Below are 21,225 nucleotides of genomic sequence, written 5' to 3' on the forward strand. Positions count from 1 at the left end.
TAGAGCCTGGGAGCTGCAACTACTGAAGCCTAAGTGCTCTCGAGCCCATGCCCAGCACCAAGAGAAGCCGCTGCAGTAAGAAGCTGTACACTGCAACTAGAGAGTAGCTCCCGCTTGCTGCAACTAGAGAAAAACCCATGCAGCAATGAAGATCCAGCACAGCCAAAAAATAAATAAAATTTAAATAATAATAATAGTAATAATAATAAAGAGAAACAGAGTCACAGACATAGAGAACAAATGTACAGATACCAAGGGGAAAGGGGAAGTGGTAGAATGAATTGGGAGATTGGGATTGATGTATATACACCATTGATACTATATATAAAATAGATAACTAATGAGAAGCTACTGTATAGAACAGGGAACTCTACTCAGGGCTCTGCAGTGACCTAAATGAGAAAGGAATCCAAAAGAGAAAGGATATATATATATATATATATATACACACATATATATATGTATATACATATAGCTGATTCGCTTTGCTGTACAGAAGAAACTAACAATATTGTAAAGCAACTATACTGCAATAAAAATTAATTCAAAAAATATTTTCACTCTTGTGTCAATGGGACAGCCTGGGTTTGTTCTCGTGTCTGCAGGTCAGTGGGAGGCTCTGCTCTGCACTGGTTTCCTGAATCGCCTTGAGGACTGGAAAAGCTCTGCCCTGCATGTCTTTCATTTTCTGCTGGGGACCAGTGGGCTAGCTGGGCATGTCCTTCTCATGGTAAAGAAAAAAACACAAGAGAAAAAAAAACAATATTTTAGCTTCTTTTCATGTCTATGTCATACCTTCTAATATCTTGTTGGCCAAAACAAGTTGGATGGCTGAACCCAAAATCCCAGATGAAGGGCAAAGTTACGTGGCCAAGGATTCAGGGATGGATGAACTAGGGCCATTAATCACCAGCGTGATCCATCAGACTCATCACATCACCCTTCAGTGACTCCCCATCTCCATTCATTGCTCCCTCTTTGATGCTTTCATAGTACCCTGTACATCTCTCCTGGCTTTGATAATAATCTGTGTTCCTATTACGTATGTGAAGGCAAGGGCTGTCTGTAGTCCTACTGCTCAATATATAATCATAATAGAGAAAGCAGAGAGCAAAGAGAACAAAAAAAGGAAGAAAGTAGGAACACAAGCAACTGAAAGGAGAGAACGGGGCAGGCACATAAGAGACATGAAAAGGATGAGCGAGGGAGGCATCCCTGGTTTAGAGTGAGAGAAACTGCTGGCTGATAAACAGCTTCTTGAATACTGATCCGTTCCTAGTATTCTAAAGCAGACATTTTCACATTTAGAGAGTCTTCATGTTTTTATTTTTCAAGTCTAATAGTTGCATTTTCCCTGTGGCAGCCCATGCATGAAGGAAGACTTGGATTATAGAAATTTTTTTGGTCCCTTCAAAGAAGTAATCAATTTGCCATTTATGATCAGAGCCTCTTTCACAACTAAGATCTCTCCAGTTGTTTTTTGAAATGAAGGCGGCCTTACATTATGATGCAGAAAGCCTGCACTGGAAGTGAGGCTGGAGAGGCAGACTCAATTCTTTTCTTGAAAAGCAATTGTTTATTTTTTTCTGGATGACGTGGTTCCTAGCACTACCTATTATTGGCGTAAAATGAAGGGTTAGTAATATCGATGCTAGGAGGATTAGTCACTCAGTCATCAAGGACTGTATCTCTATCCATGGATTTCTCCAGGCAAGAATCCCGGAGTGGATAGGCATTCCCTTCTCCAGGTGATCTTTCTGACCCAAGAATCAAATCTGGGTCTCCTGCATTGCATGCAGATTCTTAAGCTTCTGAGCCACCAGGGAAAACCCCTACTAGGAGGGTGGGCTAGATTGATTCTGAAATGGCCAGAAGTTGTTTCCAGACAAAGTCAGGGAATAGGGTGGGTAAGGAGAAGCAGTTCAGTCCTTCTGAGGGGTGACCGCAAACCCACAAAGCCGAAGCAGCCTCCCTGGGTACCATCTCTTCCAAGGGAACTGTTTGGAAGTGAGTCAATTTGTATAGGCTTATTTGCTTATGGTGTTAAAAACTGTTCTTTGTAGTTCATGTGAAAAAGATGCAGGGAAAATTCTTCAGTGGATTTTTGAACTCAGTGGTTTTTCTTGGCTGGGGATGGGGGAAGGTTTCATAGTTATCTCCTGGTCAATATCATCTTTTGGGTCTTCCTGAAGTAAAACAAAAAACCTGATCTAGGTGGTGGGTAGGGTGGGAATGGGGCCCAGGGACCCATAGGCCTATTGATTGAGGCTACTTATGTGCCCCCACCCCCCTCTCTTGCCTGTTTTTCTGAGGGTCTGGTAGTAGATCAGGCATCATCTAGCCCAGCACCTGGCACATAGAAGATGGTCAATAACTATTTATTAACTTAAACTGAGTGGTGGTTTGTGGTGTGGTTGAAAGAGCCTGAGACTGAGTCAGGAGAACTGGGACTAAAATTAGCTGGTGGAGCTAACCAAGAGAAGCCTCCTCTCTTCTCTGAGCCTCAGTTTCCCTACAGGCATAGTGGGGGTTTCTCCCTGGACTCTTATGAGACCTGAAAACACTTTTGACACTGGTTATGGTCACCCTGTGGAAGGAACTGACCATGCTGGGGTGGAGATGGCATGCCTTGGTCAGAGACCAAGGTCAGAAGCTGGGCTGTGCTACAACGTGGGCGGTGGAGACCACTCATCCAGGGATGGGGTCTCTTTGGGGAGTCGAGCAGGATAACCAGGTCAAAGCTGCTGGCCCAGAAAAAGCATCAATGATCCCTTGAGCTCCATAGGGCCCCTCTCCCCTTATGCTGAAGGAAAGAGACAAGAGGACAGATGAGATGACCTCAGAGCACGTGTATATCTCTGTGCCAGGTTCTCGAGACACTGGCAGAACTCAGGTGAGGTCCCTGATGGCCAGCAGATGACCTTGTGTCATAGGGTGGGGCTGATGGTACAGGTATGGACTGAGTGATGAGCATCACCACCAGTACTTTTCTGAAACTCCAGAGAAGAGTGAGGGGGAAGCAGGTTGTGGGGCTATTGATAGAGGAGCAAGGATATGGCATCAACTTGAGCCTCGGGGTGAGGGTGGGAGGACGGTGGATCAGGTAGATGTGAGGATGGTCTCTTGTCACTGCAGGGCCAAGTGGCAGGGTGCTGGAGGGCCAAGCTAGGAAGCCTGAAGGTCACCACTGACTCTGTGTGACCCGGGTAGGTCCCTTAAACACTCTGGGCCTCAGTTTCCCAATTTATCAAAGTAAGGGTTTGGAATGGATCAGGGGCCCCTCGAGGCCATGAGAAGGATGCACTGGGGAGGCTGAGAAGATGGGCTCCCTAGAGGGTCCCTCTGACCCTTACTCCTGCTCTCTCCCCTTCATTTTAGATAGTATGTTTCTGGGTAAGATTTCATTGAAAAAAAAAAAAAGAGTTGTGTTTTTTTTGCTTTATTTTCTAAAACCAGTGGTCCAAAGACCTTTAAGTTTTCTTTTAGATATAAATGGCATAGGATAGCAGTCCTAGGATCAGGCGGTGGCGGACTCATTAGTGGGAAGTGGACGGGCCCGTGGATAACCCAGCCCTAGGACAGCTGTAGCCTGCAAGTTCTTTCACTGAGGCCACCACACCGGGGATCTGGGTTCTGTGGGACCCAGTGAGGATACACCTGAAGGGCTTGAGCAGCAGACGTGCTTGCTCTTGCTCTGACTCAAAGACTGAGCCTCCATTTCCTCATCTGTGAAGTGACAGTAAGAATACCCCTGCTTGGACTTCCCTGGGGGTCCAGTGGTTAAGAATCCTCCTGCAAATGCAGGGGACATGGGTTCGATCCCTGGTACAGAAAGATCCCACATGTCAGTGATCAACTAAGCCTGTGTGACACAACTACTAAGCCCACGCTGTAGAGTCTGTGCTCCTAAACAAGAGAAGCCAATGCAGTGAGAAGCCAGAGCTCTGCAGTGAAGACGAGCCCCTGCTCACTGCAACTAGAGAAAACCGGCATGCAGCAACGAAGACCCAGCACAGTGAAAGCAAGGGGAAAAGAAACAAAACCTAGAATTCAAAAAAATATGTGTAGTGCTGACATATGATAAAAACTAAAAAAAAAAAAAAATACCCCTTCCATCTCTACCAATGCCTGTGACCTGTCTCTTCTCTGTCTTGCTTAAGTTAATTTATCTATTTGTACTGCATGCCGACTGCCTGCTCCCACTACAGAATGCCAGGGGCTGCTGAACAGGCAGGATCATAGCAAACAAGTACAAGAACAAAGGGTAAGAAAAATGGACAGCTTCTAAGTGCTCATGAACATTAAAAATACACTCATTTATTCATCTCAATGCCCAGAGTATTTCCTCTGTGCCAAACTGGGTTCACTGGGTGAGGTCAGCCCTTGACATATGGGTATGTGAACTTTAGCCTCTGTCCCAGACAGATGAGAAGTCAGTTTTTCGAGGAAACATGGTGATGTGATGGAAAACGAAGTGCCAGTCCTCCTCAAGCAAGATCTGGGTAGCACAGCCTTCCGTATAGCTTTCAGCCCAAATACAACAAAAAACAGTAGAATGCACCTCTAAATGCCTGAAAGTGACAGTTAGAAGAGGGTATGGTATTGCTGAAAGGGCCTAGGTTTTGCCACCTAAAAATGGTGTAAACTTGGGAAAGTCAAATCTTCTACTGTGAGCCTCAGTTTCTTCATCTGTGAAACCGGGTCATAAAAATCTGCTTCACTGGTTGTTGTGGCATAACGTCAGGTCAGGCAAGGACCTGCAGTACAATAGCCCTCAGAAAGGGATCGCCATTATTACAGTTTGGGAAAAAGCACGGAGCAGATGCTGGCAGTCTCGAGGGTTGCCGTCCCTCCTTGGTGGGGTCCAGGCCTCAGGAATCACCTGCTGAGATCCTTCGCCGAGTGAAAAGGGCCCTGAGTGCCCCCTGCACATCCCGGTTCCGGAGGCTGTAGATGACTGGGTTCAGCATGGGCGTGACCACAGTGTACATGATGGTGGCCACACGTCCCCGCTCAGCCTCATACCGGGATGTGGGCCGGAAGTAGACTGCGATGACTGTCCCGTAGAAGAGGCCCACCACGGCCAGGTGGGATCCACAGGTGGACACAGCCCGGAGCCTCCCTGCGGCGGATGGCAGCTGGAGCACCGCAGCTGCGATGGCCCCGTAGGAGGCGAGGATGAGCAGGAAGGGAGTGACCACCACTGCAGCGCCCTCGGTGAAGATGAGCAGCTGGATGTGCCGGGTGTCAGAGCACGAGAGCCTTAAGAGAGGCTGGTGGTCGCAGAAGAAGTGGGGCACTTGGTGGGAGGCACAGAAGGACAGGTGGGCCATAAGCAGGATATGCAGGAGGGAGTGGGCGTGGGACACGAGCCACGCCGTCCCCACCAGGGCTGTGCACACGGCCCGGGACATCCTCGTGGCATAGTGGAGGGGTTGCCGGATGGCCACATAGCGGTCATAGGCCATGGCAGCCAGGAGGCAGCTGTCAGTTACACCCAGGGCAAAGAAGAAGTACATCTGGGTCAGGCATCCAGCCAGGGAGATGGAGCGGTCATGGGCCAGCAGGTTGGCCAGCATCTTGGGTACCGTGACGGAGGTAAAGCAGAGGTCAGCAAAGGACAGGTGGGCCAGCAGGAAGTACATGGGAGCGTGAAGGGCTGGACTGGCTCGGATGGCAGCCACGATGAGTCCATTACCCAGGATGCCTGCCACATAGAGGACCAAGAAGAGCAGGAAAAGGGGCTGCCGCTGCCTGGGATTTGTTGTTAGTCCCAGCAGGATGAATGGGCTTCCTTCCGAAGACTCATTGGCAGCATCCATGGCTAGGCCCCTTCTGCACCTGGAACCCCAGGGGTTTCATCCCATTGCTGAGTCAACTCCTCAGTGTCAAAGGAAAAGGGTGAAGGACCACTGAGTTGCTCAAGGCTTTCTGGCCACGAGGGAAGTCATGACAGCTCTGTGGCTACACACAGATGTGACTGTGAGCAATTTCCCTCCCTGAGTCTTCTTCCTCTCCAGGTCTTAGGTTCCCCATCTGTAGAGTAAGGGAGCTGAATCAGGCGAACTCGAAAGCTGCTTCCAACTTGAATATGTTGTGATTTGCAGCAAAAACAGAACAAAAATATTGCCCAGAATGTGGACCAAAGAAGGAAGAAACACAAAAGAAAAGATGAGAGAGAGGATCAAAATCAGGGAGAGATTTGACCAATGGGTATTTATTTTGGGGAAGGGCAGAGTGGACACGAAAACCAAGATGGAAGTGAGGAACTTATCTAAGAAATAAAATTCCAAACATGAAGGGCACATATGCATTGAAATGAATATAAATTGATAGCACCTGAATGCAAACATGATGTTTTAGAGCACTAAGGATCAAAACAAGAACCCATCCCTCCCAAGGGCAGGGATGTAAGGATCTGATGATGTTGCTGCTGCTGCTGCTGCTAAGTCACTTCAGTCGTGTCTGTGAGACTGTGGACAGCAGCCCGCCAGGCTCCTCTGTCCACAGGGTCCTCTAGGCAAGAATACTGGAGTGGGTTGCCATTTCCTTCTCCACTGTTGATGTTGAGATGCCCAGATTGCCATCCACTGTGTCCTCAATAGTAGGTGATGGGACACAGCTGAGCAATATCATCAAATTCTGAAGAAAAAAGATTTTGAACCTAGGATGCTAGCCTAAAATCATGCATCTGTGTGCTCAGTCATGTCCAACTCTTTGCGACCTCATGGACTGTAGCCTGTCAGGCTTCTCTGTCCATGGGATTCTCCAGGCAAGAATACTGGAGTAGGTTACCATTCCCTTCTTCACGGGATCTTCCCAACACAGGGATTGAACCCGAGTCTCTACACTTTTAATCAAGAGTGAGAAAAGAATAAAGAAAATAAGAGACTTGCAAAAAAGAAAAAAAAAGAACCAAAGAATCTGGATGATTCCAAGTATTCCTGGAAAACTCTTCCCATGAAATCAAACACTTACAGAATCAAGAAAATGCACAGCCCTTTATGGGAAACTCGTGCAGACAGGTGGATACACCTATCAGATGCAGAGACTTGACTCTTAAGGACAGAAGCATTTCAAGGCTTCCAATTTTTTCCTGTCTGAATCTCACTGCAGAAATCTTGGATGATTCTCCAAGAGGGGTTTTAAAAGGATAGGGGTTTTAGGACAGGTTTCCTGAAGCCTATGTTGAGACCAGCTCTGCATCCTTATCCATTAAAAGAAAATAAAGACCCTCCCTATTGTCTTCCTTTTTCTCCTCCACTGAATAAGAAGAATCTTTTGGCTTTGGATCCCTGGAGAACATTGTTTTTTTTCCTCTCAATTATGTCCCACCTTCCACGAAGGTAAGAGGATCAGGGTGAATGGTAAGGATGGAGGGGGGAAGCCTGCTTAAGAAATGGCTTTTTTGGAAACTTAAACTACTGGAAACCTGCTTATGAAATGGCTTTTTCGGAAGCTGAAACTACTTAAACTTGGAAACTGACCCAAGTTTAAGCTACCCAGTCTATTCTTCCCAGGTATTCTGTGAAGGTAGGCTAAGCTATGCATGTGTGTGTAAGTCACTTCAGTTGTTTCCAACTCTTTGCGACCCCATGGACTGTAGTCTGCCAGGCTCCTCTGTCCATGGGATTCTCCAGGCAAGAATACTGGAGTGGGTTGCCATGCCCTCCTCCAGGGGATCTTCCTGACCCAGGGACAGAATCCATGCCTCTTATGACTCCTGTACTGGCAGGTGGGTTCTTTACCACTAGCGCCACCTGGGAAGCCCTCTAACCTGAATTTAAATGGGTCTCAGTAAACATTCAAATACACTGAGCTGTTGGCAGAAACATTCATCTATAATTACAAACACACTGGTGCAGGCATGTTCGGCCTCTAGTTATGCTCTGCAAACACACAGGCATGATCGATCATGTACAAAAATGTGGACACAGACATCTAAGTAAGAGACGAGCGTAACCACAAGATCCATAGATGCAGATCATCCTAAACATAAACCAAATGGGGAGGGAGGTGGGAGGGGGGTTCAGGATGGGGAACACATGTAAATCCATGGCCGATTCATATCAATGTATGGCAAAAACCACTACAATTTTGTAAAGTAATTAGCCTCCAACTAATATAAATAAATGAAAACAAACAAACAAAAAATAAATAAACATAAACCGAGGGTCCGGTGCAATCACAAAATAGCACCAAGGTCAGAGGGTGACGCTCATTCAGAGACTCCTGTTCACGGAGGCTCCTGGTACCACCCACAGCTCCGGAACACAAGATGCCCATTCATGCTTTCACTGACCAAGTGGTCTGCGTCAGTTCCCCACCACTGCCTCTCCACGCCTCCTCGTCACTCCCCAACACACAGTCACATCTTCCACTTACAGCCTCAGGGGCCCAGGGCCTCGCCGCTTCCCACACAAGTCTCCTGCTGGGCACAGCAGAGATGGGGCACCCTAGAGGGACACGTTCCCCTACACACTGCTTCCCCTCTCCCAAAGATGACACGGTGGGGCAGCGATGGTAACGCACAGTCGCAGCCTCACACCAACAGCACCTGCTCTCACGGTCACACGAAGAGCTCACACCCCAGCCAAGCTCAGGAGGACAGAGGCACATGCTTTCCAGCTTGGCCCCTTGCCCCAAGTGTACCCTCTGGCTTCTCCACATCGGGGACCAGGTGTAGCCCGATGCTGAAGGGTCTGGGGAGGGAGTTATTGGCCACACGAGGTTTGGGGCCTTGGGAGTACCTTAGCTTCTCCCAGAGAAAACACCCTTCCCCTGGCCCCCGTCCCTGGGGTGAGAGGCAGTTCAGCTCTGGGGCTTGTTATCCTTCCTCTCCGGGGCCCAATTTGACCAGGGAAGGGGTGGTTGGTGCCACCTCTAAGTCAGGGGTCCCCCAGGAGCCCTGTGCATGGTGAAGCTGCTGCTCCCTGGTCCTTGTCTTGGGGGGTCCAGAGCCGCAAGCCTGGGGTTTGCAGCAGCAGTTTCTGGAGCCTACCATCTTGTCCCCTCAGCTGTTGCTGGGGCTTCTTGTAGGAAGTGTAGGAGGATGGGAGCACTGTGCCTCTGGGGACTGTGGCAGTATGCATACCTGAGTGACTGTGACGTGTGTGTGTGTGTGTGTGTGTGTGTGTGTGTGTGTATGTGTAGGATTGTATGCCTGTGTGTGGACAGAGTGAACATGTCTCTGTCAAATGAAACGTGTCCATGAGCTTGAGTGTGTGTCTGCATGTGCACTGTATGTGTGTCTGAGGAGGGCAGTGACACCTGAGGGTGTTTCTTTGTGCATAAAGGTTTCTGATAGGGAACTGGCTCTGTGGTGGAGGGGCCATGTGTTCCTGTGTGTGTTTGTAGCCTTCCAGACGGGAATGGCTTTGCATGACTCAGCACTGGAACAACCATGAAGGGTGATTTTGAACACAGCAACTTCCATGGTTCCCTACTGCCTATTGAATAAACTCCAAATTCCCCCACCTGATGTCCAGCCCATGGGGCATCCTTCCCATCCCCAGATTTTCAATCCTCAGACTTCCCTCCACCTCTTTTCCAATACACCCATCTCTAGTCAGTTAAACCGGTCTCCTTACAGTCTCCTGTGCCTGCAGAGCTTGTGTTACCTCTGTGCCCTGTGTACGCCCGTTTTCCCCATTGAATGTCCCTTTCCCTCAATTCCCACCCAGCTACAGGCCCAAATGGTTTTGTGCAGTAAGTGGCTTTAATCAGTCTTCCCCACCCCAAACCTGCTTTTGTCCTAATTGCTTGTCTTAGTAGATGGTGTTGAAGAAAGTTTAAAAGGAAATATCAATATTTGATCAGAATTGGGGAGCTTTCCTGGGCATCTCACTTTAGGAACGAGGATCTGACTGTATCTTAACCTTTATCCTCCAGGTTGGGCTCTGTTATTGTCTTCCAATGCCTTCCCTTCCCTCTTGTTTCTTTTCTTTTTTTAAAAAATTATCTATTTAATTAATTAATTTGGCTGTGCTGGGTCTTCATTGCTGTGCGCAGGTTTCTCTAGTTGTGGTACGTGGACTTCTCGTTGCGTTGTCTTCTCTAGTAGGGGAGCACAGACTCTAAGGCACACAGGTTTCAGTAGTTGCCGCACATGGGCTCAACAATTGCAACTCTCAGGCTCCAGAGCTCAGGCTTGGTAGTTGGCACACAGGCTTAGCTGCTTTGTGGCATGTGGGATCTTCCCGGATCAGGGATCAAACTGGTGTCCCATGCGTTGCAAGGTGGATTCTTAACCACTAGATTATCAGGGAAACCCATTATTTTCTTATCTGTCAAGTTGGCCCAGCATAGCAGTCTGAAACTTCATGTTTCCTCCAGTGGATGTGTAGGATTGATGTGATTATTGTATCTGGCTGTTCCAAGGGTGCTAAAAATGTGGAAGGACCCATGGACACCCTGTATGGCCAAGATGATGGAAGGTTGTATGCCTCTGGAAACCTTCCCTTAATTGTGGTGGGAACTGTATGTCATGAGAGCCCCCTAAAGAAGAAAAGACCACAGAGGAAGTTTCTGAATATAAACCACTGAACTGGGGGCAAACCTTCTATTCTCATTCCCACAGGTGCCAACTCTTCTGACAATGTCCCCAACCATTGTCATGGTATGTGAGTTATCATGGTGATAGGAGGCAAGAACTGGGAAAGGATTATAAAACCTTGTGGTGGGAGAAGGGGTTTTAATTCATTTAAGCCTTTGTCAAATTGTGATGAGTTTGAGCTATTGTGCCCTCTGCTCTCAACAGACAGAGTCATCAGGAAATAGGGTGATCAGCCATCCTGATTTGTCCAGGACAGACGAGGTTATTTGGACAGGGGATTTACAGTTTTAAAAACTAGGACAGTTCTGGGAAAATCAGGACAAGTTGGTGACCCTGTCAGGAAACCTATAAAATTCTCTATGGTTTGAGGAGACAGTATAGCTCACATCTCTCTCTCCATTAGTCTGGGAGCTCCAACAAGATAGTAGTTACTAAGGACAGACCTGCTTCTGGTAACGAGGGGCATCACCTCCCCAGGGAGCTGGGATGAACCTCCAGCCTTCCTGCAGTCTAAGTTCCAACAGCTGATTTCTCCTTGAAAGGAAATTGGAGTGGTGAGACCAGCCCCTGGCTGAAGCCCAAGGAACACACTCCATGGGGCGCCTATATGGGGGCGACAATGAAGCATAGATTGAGCCACCCCTGGCCTTATCTCAACCATAATCAGGGAGGACTGGAAAAGGGAACAGACAGGAGCTGACATCTACTCTGGCCAAGCTCCATCTCTCCTTGGAAGCACCTTCTATAACTTCTGGGGTCCACTCCTGTCCCGCTCCTGCATAGAGGGGCTTCCCAGCAGAATGCAGTGCCTTGGACCTTGCTCATGTGTAGCTCAATTAGACAAAGAAAATCTGTCAAAACTATAAACTCTGGGTAGATAAAAATCTCAAGAGTACTGGATCTGAAGGGCCCAGAATGACCTAAGGCTTCGAGTGCCAAGGTCGTCTTTGTCCAGGAAGTAATGGCATTCCCTCTCCTAACACCAACTCTGTCTCCAGATGTTGTGGTCTCAACACAAAGCAGTCTACCCTACCTGACCATGTGCATATCTGAGCAAGCGCATAACTCTCAATGAAACTTAAATCCACCAGTAGTTAGCTCCTACTCTTATGCTTTAAGGAACATCATCCATTTCCATAACCCTAAATATATCTCAAATTGAAGGTACCCCAAACATGTCAGTTTAATACTCAAAATGCTCTTCGTATGCCTAATTCTCATTTAGTTCTGAACCTAGGCTAACTGTAATAATAACTAGATTGCGACTTAAACTTATCACAAACATTATTCACATGGCAGCTTAACTTAAATCTAACAGAGCTCTAACACAAACTAAGCTCTAACCCAAATTTAATCTACCAATGAGAATAAAACCTGAATTCTTTTTTTTTTTTTTAAATATTATTTTATTAGTTGGAGGCCAATCACTTCACAACATTTCAGTGGGTTTTGTCATACATTGACATGAATCAGCCATATAGTTACACGTATTCCCCATCCCGATCCCCCCTCCCACCTCCCTCTCCGCCCAACTCCTCAGGGTCCTCCCAGTGCACCAGGCCCGAGCACTTGACTCATGCATCCCACCTGGGCTGGTGGTCTGTTTCACCATAGATAATATACATGCTGTTCTTTCAAAACATCCCACCCTCACGTTCTCCCCCAGAGTTCAAAAGTCTGTTCTGTACTTCTGTGTCTCTTTTTCTGTTTTGCATATAGGGTTATCGCTACCATCTATCTAAATTCCGTATATATGTGTTAGTATACTGTAATGTTCTTTATCTTTCTGGCTTACTTCACTCTGTATAATGGGCTCCAGTTTCGTCCATCTCATTAGAACTGATTCAAATGAATTCTTTTTAACGGCTGAATAATATTCCATGGTGTATATGTACCACAGCTTCCTTATCCATTCATCTGCTGATGGGCATCTAGGTTGCTTCCATGTCCTGGCTATTATAAACAGTGCTGCGATGAACATTGGGGTGCACGTGTCTCTTTCAGATCTGGATTCCTCAGTGTGTATGCCCAGAAGTGGTATTGCTGGGTCATATGGCAGTTCTATTTCCAGTTTTTTAAGAAATCTCCACACTGTTTTCCATAGTGGCTGTACTAGTTTGCATTTCCACCAACAGTGTAAGAGGGTTCCCTTTTCTCCACACCCTCTCCAGCATTTATTGCTTGTAGACTTTTGGATAGCAGCCATCCTGACTGGCGTGTAATGGTACCTCATTGTGGTTTTGATTTGCATTTCTCTGATGATGAGTGATGTTGAGCATCTTTTCATGTGTTTGTTAGCCATCTGTATGTCTTCTTTGGAGAAATGTCTGTTTAGTTCTTTGGCCCATTTTTTGATTGGGTCATTTATTTTTCTGGAATTGAGCTTCAGGAGTTGCTTGTATATTTTTGAGATTAATCCTTTGTCTGTTTCCTCATTTGTTATTATTTTCTCCCAATCTGAGGGCTGTCTTTTCACCTTACTTATAGTTTCCTTTGTTGTGCAAAAGCTTTTAATTTTCATTAGGTCCCATTTGTTTATTTTTGCATTTATTTCCAATATTCTGGGAGGTGGGTCATAGAAGATCTTGCTGTGATTTATGTCGGAGAGTGTTTTGCCTATGTTCTCCTCTAGGAGTTTTATAGTTTCTGGTCTTACATTTAGATCTTTAATCCATTTTGAGTTTATTTTTGTGTATGGTGTTAGGAAGTGTTCTAGTTTCATTCTTTTACAAGTGGTTGACCAGTTTTCCCAGCACCACTTGTTAAAGAGATTGTCTTTTTCCCATTGTATATCCTTGCCTCCTTTGTCAAAGATGAGGTGTCCATAGGTTCGTGGATTTATCTCTGGGCTTTCTATTCTGTTCCATTGATCTATATTTCTGTCTTTGTGCCAGTACCATACTGTCTTGATGACTGTGGCTTTGTAGTATAGTCCAAAGTCAGGCAGGTTGATTCCTCCAGTTCCATTCTTCTTTCTCAAGATTACTTTGGCTATTCGAGGTTTTTTGTATTTCCATACAAATTGTGAAATTATTTGTTCTAGTTCTGTGAAAAATACCGTTGGTAGCTTGATAGGGATTGCATTGAATCTATAGATTGCTTTGGGTAGAATAGCCATTTTGACAATATTGATTCTTCCAATCCATGAACACGGTATGTTTCTCCATCTGTTTGTGTCCTCTTCGATTTCTTTCATCAGTGTAAAACCTGAATTCTAATCTTAAGTAGTCTTTCCCTCTAACACTAGCAATAAAATAGTTTTAGTATTTCTTTTTTAAAAACTGAAGTATAGTTTATTTGCAATGTTATGGTAGTTTCGGGTGTATAGCAAAGTGATTCAGTCATTAATTAATTGTGAGTTGCTCAGTCACGTCCGAATCTTTGCTACTCCATGGACTATAACCTGCCAGGCTTCTCTGTCCATGGAAATCTCCAGACAAGAATACTTTTGCAGATTCTTTCCCTTTATAGGTTATAAGAAAAATATTTGTAAACTTCTCTATTTTAACTTATTTTTTTGCTATACCACACAGCATGTGGGATCTTTAGTTCCCCAAATCAGGGATCGAATCCATGCCCCATGCAGTGGAAGCAGGGAAGTCCCTCTTACAAAATAGCAAGTATATTTCCTGTGCTCCTTGTTGGTGTTCTGTTTTATATACAGTAGTGTGTATATGTTAGTTCTAATATTTCTAAGAAGAGCTCAAATTTATTTGAACCCTGACTCCTATATTTTCCCCAAATCTACTTACTATTCATTAAAATCAATCCAAATTGAACAATTTACATAATTTTAACTCAGTCCTAAGTTTGTCCAATTGCTTTCAAATTCTGAACCTAATTCTGGCTTTACCCTGACTCTAACCTCAGTCTTTGCCATAATGTGAACCCTAACCCTATTCTAACCATAACCATAATTCTGACCCTTTCCTAATCTCTGTCACAGCCCTGAAGTAACCTAATCTTGGTCGAATTCTCACACAACTGTGGGATTTTAGGAATGAGATCATGTGTGTTCTCAGTTATTCTGAGAGATGGCATATGTGGCTTCATAGGGAAAGATATTTGCCTACCCAGATCCCATCGCAGTCTTTGGCATGAGTGGGTTCTGAAGTTGCTCTCTTGGGGTCAAAGTGCCCAGTGTGACTCACTGGTCACAAAGGACTTTAGAATAGCAAGGATCTAGAACACTTGCAGCCAGCACAGCTCTTATCTGGTGTTTCTGGGTATCAGCCTCTTGGAAATTCAAGTGGCAAATAAACCTAGTTACTGCACCTGGCAACATGCTTTGAACATGGAGGAGCCTAAGGCAAATTCAAAAGCAAATTCACTTGATCTTGGTTCTGGCTGGGTCTAGAGTACCTCAGGCTCCCGTCTCCGTCTATAAACCTCAGTTTCTCCCCTTTCTTCCACCTCAAGGACAAGGGACACCCAGCCCGTGCCAGGGGCCGGGAAGAGCCCGCATCATCCCTCCAGAGTCAGTCCTAACGCCAGCCTGCAGCCCTCTCACTGGTGCCTCCGCCGGGGACCGCAGCATCGGCTCCAAGTCCTTCTGAGCGCCTCCTTGACCTCTTTGTTGCGGAGGCTGTAGATGAGCGGGTTGAGAGCTGGGATGACAAGGGTGTAGAACACAGAGGCCATCTTGTCCGTGTCCAGGGCGTAGCTGGAGCTGGGACGCAGGTACATGAAGATGAGTGTCCCGTACAGCATGGCCACGGCCGTGAGGTGGGAGCCGCAGGTCGAGGCTGCTCGCCACCGGCTCTCGGCCGAGCGCATGCGGATCACAGCGCTGGCGATGAACCCGTAGGAGACGGCGATGGCCGAAAGGGTGGCTGTCTGGATGAAGCCACAGACGGCGAAGAGGAGGAGTTCATTGAGACTCGTGTCGTTGCAGGAGATGGCCAGCAGCGGGGGAATATCGCAGAAGAAGCTGTTCACCTCCCGGGAGCCGCAGAAGCTCAGGCGGAAGGTGAAGGTCGTGTGGACCACGGCGCTCACTGCTCCGCCCAGGCCGGAGGCTCCCAGCAAGACCAGGCACAGACGCCGGGACATGGCCGTGGTGTAGAGAAGAGGGTTTCCGATGGCCACGTAGCGGTCATAGGCCATGGCTGCCAGCAGGCAACACTCGGCATCGGCCAGCCCTGCAAACAGGAACATCTGGAGGACACAGGCTGCGTAAGGGATGCTGGCGCGAGGCAACAGCTGGTCCTCGAGCATCTTGGGGCCGATGGCTGAGGAATAGCAGGCATCTAGCAGGGAGAGGTTGGCCAGGAAGAAGTACATGGGTGTGTGGAGCTGGGCGTCTACGTGGATCAGCAGCACCATGCCTACGTTTCCCAGCAAGCTCACCAGGTAGACGGGCAGGAAGATGAGGAAGAGGGTCAGGCGCAGGTCCCAGCGGTCTGTGATGCCCAGAAGGATGAACTCAGCAGGGGCACCCCAGGCCCAGGTGAAGTTCTCAGGTGTCATTTTGCAGGACAGAGTCTGAGGAGAGACAAAGCAGGAGGGAGGTGAGGGAAAGGTCAGGACCATCACCAGCCAGAAAGTACTTTGTACTGGGAACAGATTTGGGTGAGTCCTAACTGTGTAATAAAATTGTGATGTGCGTGGACAAGCCACAACACTTCTCAAAACCTGTGTTTAAAAGAATCCTTCAATTAAAAATAAATACATTTTATTTATTTATTTATTTTTTAAATTTTTTTATTTTTCAGTGGGTTTTGTCATACATTGATATGAATCAGCCATAGAGTTACACGTATTCCCCATCCCGATCCCCCATCCCACCTCCCTCTCCACCCGATTCCTCTGGGTCTTCCCAGCCGACCAGGCCCGAGCACTTGACTCATGCATCCCACCTGGGCTGGTGGTCTGTTTCACCACAGATAATATACAAAATAAATACATTTTAAAAATTACCTTTTTAGTGCTAAGTCCCTGCCACTTCCTAGGTAGCTCAGCTGTAAAGAACCTATGTGCCAATACAGGAGACTTAAGAGATGTGGGTTCAATCTCTGGGTGGGGATGATCCCTGGAGGAGGGCATGGCAACCCACTCCAGTATTCTTGCCTGGAGTATCCCATGGACAGAGGAGCCTGGCTGGCTATAGTCCATAGGGTCACAAAGAGTTGGACATGACTTGAAGTAACTTACCACACACATGCTACAACTTAACCTCCATGAGACTGGGACACTTGCCTGGCTTACTCAATTTTGAATTCACAGTACTGAGAACATTGCTGAGCACATAATAATTGCTTAAGCACACTTCATTTTATTGCACTTTATCGTGCTTCACAGATGGTGGGTTTTTTGTGTTTTTAAACAAACTGAAGGTTTGTGGCACATTTTTTTTCCAACAGCATTTGCTCACTTTGTGTCCCTGTGTCACGTTTCAGTAATTCTCACAGTATTTCAGATTTTTCATGATTATTATAGGTGCTGTGATGATCTGTGATTAGAGATCTTAGATGTTACTACTATGATTCACTGAAGGCTTAGGTGATGGGTATCATTTTTTAGCAATAAAGTATTTTAAAATTAAGGTATGTACATTGCTTTTTTAGACATAATGCTATTGCACACTTAATAGGCTACAGTAGAGTGTAAACATAACTTTCATATGCCCTGGGAAACCAAAACATTGGGGTGATTCAATTTATTGCTATATTAGCTCTATTACTGCACTTGTCTGCGACCAAACCCACAATATCTCTGAAGTATGCCTGAATTTGTTAAATGCATGAGTGATGAATAGGACCATAGTTAGTGTCTGGACAAGGATTGAAAACCCTGTGACTCTCTATGCATTCTCCTCTCCAGTTTCCCAAGGAGAAAAAGAGGCAATGAAATGGGCACAGTCTCTGAACCCAAAGGGTAGCTAGCTAGGTTTGCCGAGAGGACATCCTTCCACTGGAGTAAAACCTGGGACAGGAGAGTGCAGCAGTGGCTGGCATCTGGGGGAGACGACAGGGAGTAGAAAGAATGGAAGACTTGAATATATTCCAGAGCTGGACTCTTTACCCCCCTGAGCCTCAGTTTTCTTTCTGTGTAATGAGGAAAAATTGCTGCAAGGATTCAATGGAATAATGCATGTAAAACATCTCACACAGAGCCTGGCATATGGCAGGTATATACTGAAGGATCAATTTATTGATACCTAGCCCTGACACTGGAAGGAAGTAACTTCAAGGCAACTGGAGGTAGTGTAGTTTCCAGAAAATATAACACTTTTTTTATACTCTTGTGCCTTTTCATGTGTTCCCTTTGCTAAGAACCTGTTTCCAGTTTTTGTGTTTGACAAAAACTGTCTCAGATGTAAAGCCTTCCCTCCTGATTCACATGACTCAGAGGAAACTATACTTCTCCCTACTTTGTGCCGGCTACACTGGAGCTTACATCCATCACAGTGTATCACTATTCTATTGCATGTATTTTTGTTTTATTTTTATATAATTTTTAATGACATGGAAAAAGCACATGATATAATGTTACATGAAAAAGCTCAAAGACGTTGAACCACAAATTAATCTGAAAGCCATAAAGCTACTGTATGTTCTTTCTGTATGTCTGTCTCTCCTGCAGGCTTTGAGCTCCTTGATTCAACAATCATTCAACAAACATTTACTAAGTCCTACTATGTGCGCAGTATGGCTCTGTGATTCATTTTTGTACCTCCAGGGTCTGGTACATAATCAGTGCTCAACAAATACCGGCTGAATGTCTAAAATAGTGAAAAGAATATGAATTTTATCAGCATGCAGACTTGGTTTTAAGTCTGGCTTCCACACTTTCTGGTGTGCAACTTCAGGCAAGTCACTTCACCTTTCTCAGACTGTTTTCTCATAAAGTACATGTAATACCTCTGTTGGAGGGTTCTGAGAGGCAATAAACATGCAGCACTTGGAACTGAGTAAATGCTCTTTCTTCTTCCTTTAAGAGAAATTTAGATATTTGCGACCTACCTGTTGCTGGTGAGGATGCACCATTTGGGTGAAAAAAAAAATTGATTATATCATACATTGGTGAGGTTATGCTGGTGTACATGTAAACTGAGAAAATTGGAGGACCCCAAAATGTGCATACCTTAGTATCAGTCTGCTTTGGCTGCTGTAACAAAGTACCACAGACTGGGTGGCTTAAGCAACAGATACTTATTTCTTGTAATTCTGGAGGCTGGGAAGTCCAAGATCAGGGTGCCAGCATGGTTGGATTCTGGTGAAGGCCCACTTTAGAATTGCTGATGGCTCTGTTATTGTTTTATCCTCATACAGTGGAGAGAGAGAGATAGCAGGTTGTCTAATCTCTTCTTATAAGGACATTAATTCCATCATGAGGACCCTACCCTTAGGACTTCATCTAAAACTTGTTGCTTTTCAAAGACCCCACTTCTAAATACCATTACATTTGGGATTAGGACTTCAACTTAAAAGTTTTGGAGGGACACAAGCAATCAGTCCATGACAGATAGTAATTCCACTTCTTAGTGTTTTGAAAACTCTCACTTATGTACACAAGGAGACATGCACAAGAGTGCAAGTTCTCCTGGACTATTTGCATTGAACTAACATTAGCCAAACCTAAATGTCAATAGACTTATGGAGGTTAAAAAGTAATAGATTTAACTTCTATATATCAATGTAGAGAAATCTTAAAACCATATTGAGATTAAAGTCATAATTTGTGGAACACTGTACAGATTGAAGAAAAAGCACAAAACAATAATATATGTTTTTATTTATATGTATATCAAATGCTGGTTGCTCCAACTAGAGATCAGGTCCCAGCTAAAGGATCCTAGGACATCTCATAACGTGTTGTCTCCTTTGCCTCACCTCCACAATCAGAGCTGATCATTCTTATCTGTTAAGACTCCTTTCAGGTATCATCAGTTTTTTCCCAGGAAACTTCATTTGACATCCAACAACCCAATCTCTCATTCTGGAACCCTGTTCACTGAGATCTCTGTATTATAACCCTACTGTATCATTTGATAACTACCTCAATGATCTTTTCCCTCACCTAGTTGAGCATCTGGGACCATGCCTAATTCTTCCATTTATCCTTAGGGATACAGAATTTTAGGAATCTTCCCCTCCTTCTTGGTGGGGTCACTGGGAGAGGTCAGACAGACTCCAGGGATAGAGAACTATGGGGTTCCAGCCCCACCCAACCACATGTTCCCCATGAATGAAGTCAGTTCGCTGGCTGAAGTTCTGCATCCAGAACCCAGTTGGTGGCAAACCCCCTCTGTATTACTCTCTGTCAGGTGGGAAGCAGACACTACTCACCTTTACAAAGTGAGGCGCACGGCTGCTTCCAGGGCCTCTCCATTTCTTCATCTGTAAACTGGGGACAATGAGACTTCAGGGTTTTTAAACTGCTTTGAAATTCTGGAATGCAAGGATCCCCAAACCTCAGTTAAGCAATTACTATGGAGTGTGAGTGTGTGTGTGTGTGTGCACAAAACATAGTGTGAATTTTCCATTAATTTCTCTCTGTTGCCTACTGCCCATGAGGAGTAATCCTGACATTCAGGGACATTCATTTTTTTTCCTTGAAGGTAAGAAAATGGAACTCCAAAGAAGGGAGGAGACAGGATATTCAGCTATTAAGGTATTGAGTTAGGGTTTGAAATTAGATCTAACTCCATCCTTTTTTTTTTTTTTTTTTTTTTGTCTCTAGGCAGAAATATTAATTGTGTCTCTTAATAGATTACCAAGCAAGTTGTCACTGTCTTGCCTCAGTTTTCTCAGCTTTAGATTAAGCAGACTGAACCAGATCAGGAGTTCCCAGTTTGCTCTGTGGACCTCTGTCATTAGAATTACCAATGGAGCTTTGTGGAAAAAAAAAAAAGTATAGCTATACACAGTGCCCAGAAATTCTGATTTAATCTATCTAGAGCAGAGCTCAGAAAGCTGTAGTGTAAAAAAAACGTTTGGCTGATTCTGATATGCAGGTATCTCTGGAACCCTGAGCATCAGAGCCTCTCCATCTTGAATGCACATACAAATCATGTAGGGATCTTGTTAAATGCAGGTTCTGCCTCAGAAGGGCTGGGGAGGGGCCTGAGAATCTGCACTTCTAACAAACACCCAGGTGACACTGATGCTCCTGATCTGGGTTCCAAGCTTTGAGTAGCAAGAACCGTGTCCTACTGGACAGCATTCCAGGCTCTGATATCTTAAGATTCTAGCTTTCTGGAGGGTTCTTTTTGCCTCTTCCTGCTTGCCCCCTTCTCTCTGCTGAACACTTTGTTTTTGACTCATTTTCTCTTTCCAGGCCCCACTGTATGCATGAACACATTTAAGTTTGGCAAGGCCAGAGTCCTGGCATTTTTCAAGCTGTGGTTTCCCCATTTTCTAACAAGCCCCAGTTCTTAGATCACTCCTCAGCACACAGACATTTGATATGCCTTGGTCCAGACACCAGCTGCTGTCACTGTGTCGGTGTGTGGTTATTGGATTAGTAGGACATACCTGGAAGGTGGAGATGGATGAGTAGTTCTGATGGAGCGACTTCAGTCCAGCCTTTGGGTGATGATGGCAGGGGAGGTAGCAGGGACATGCCCCACCCCAGACATAGGAACAGGGGGACTTATACTCTTCTTGGACCCTGGGGGAATCACCTCGTTCCCCCTCTGCTGACTCCTCTTTTCCCCTCTACTGTCC

At 45.7% G+C, this 21,225-nt stretch overlaps 2 protein-coding genes across 2 annotated transcripts; both read right to left on the reverse strand.

The window, feature by feature from the left end:
* Positions 1 to 4,871: 4,871 nt before the first annotated feature.
* Positions 4,872 to 5,822, reverse strand: OR1K1 (olfactory receptor family 1 subfamily K member 1). The gene has a single exon (XM_065927137.1). The coding sequence runs from the start codon at positions 5,820 to 5,822 to the stop codon at positions 4,872 to 4,874; it is 951 nt and encodes a 316-aa protein (XP_065783209.1).
* A 9,239-nt stretch (positions 5,823 to 15,061) lies between these two features.
* On the reverse strand, positions 15,062 to 16,024 carry OR5C1 (olfactory receptor family 5 subfamily C member 1). Its single transcript, XM_065928741.1, has one exon. The coding sequence runs from the start codon at positions 16,022 to 16,024 to the stop codon at positions 15,062 to 15,064; it is 963 nt and encodes a 320-aa protein (XP_065784813.1).
* Between the last annotated feature and the right edge of the window lie 5,201 nt (positions 16,025 to 21,225).

Source organism: Muntiacus reevesi, chromosome 3 (assembly GCF_963930625.1).
Source record: "Muntiacus reevesi chromosome 3, mMunRee1.1, whole genome shotgun sequence".
NCBI lineage: Eukaryota > Metazoa > Chordata > Mammalia > Artiodactyla > Cervidae > Muntiacus > Muntiacus reevesi.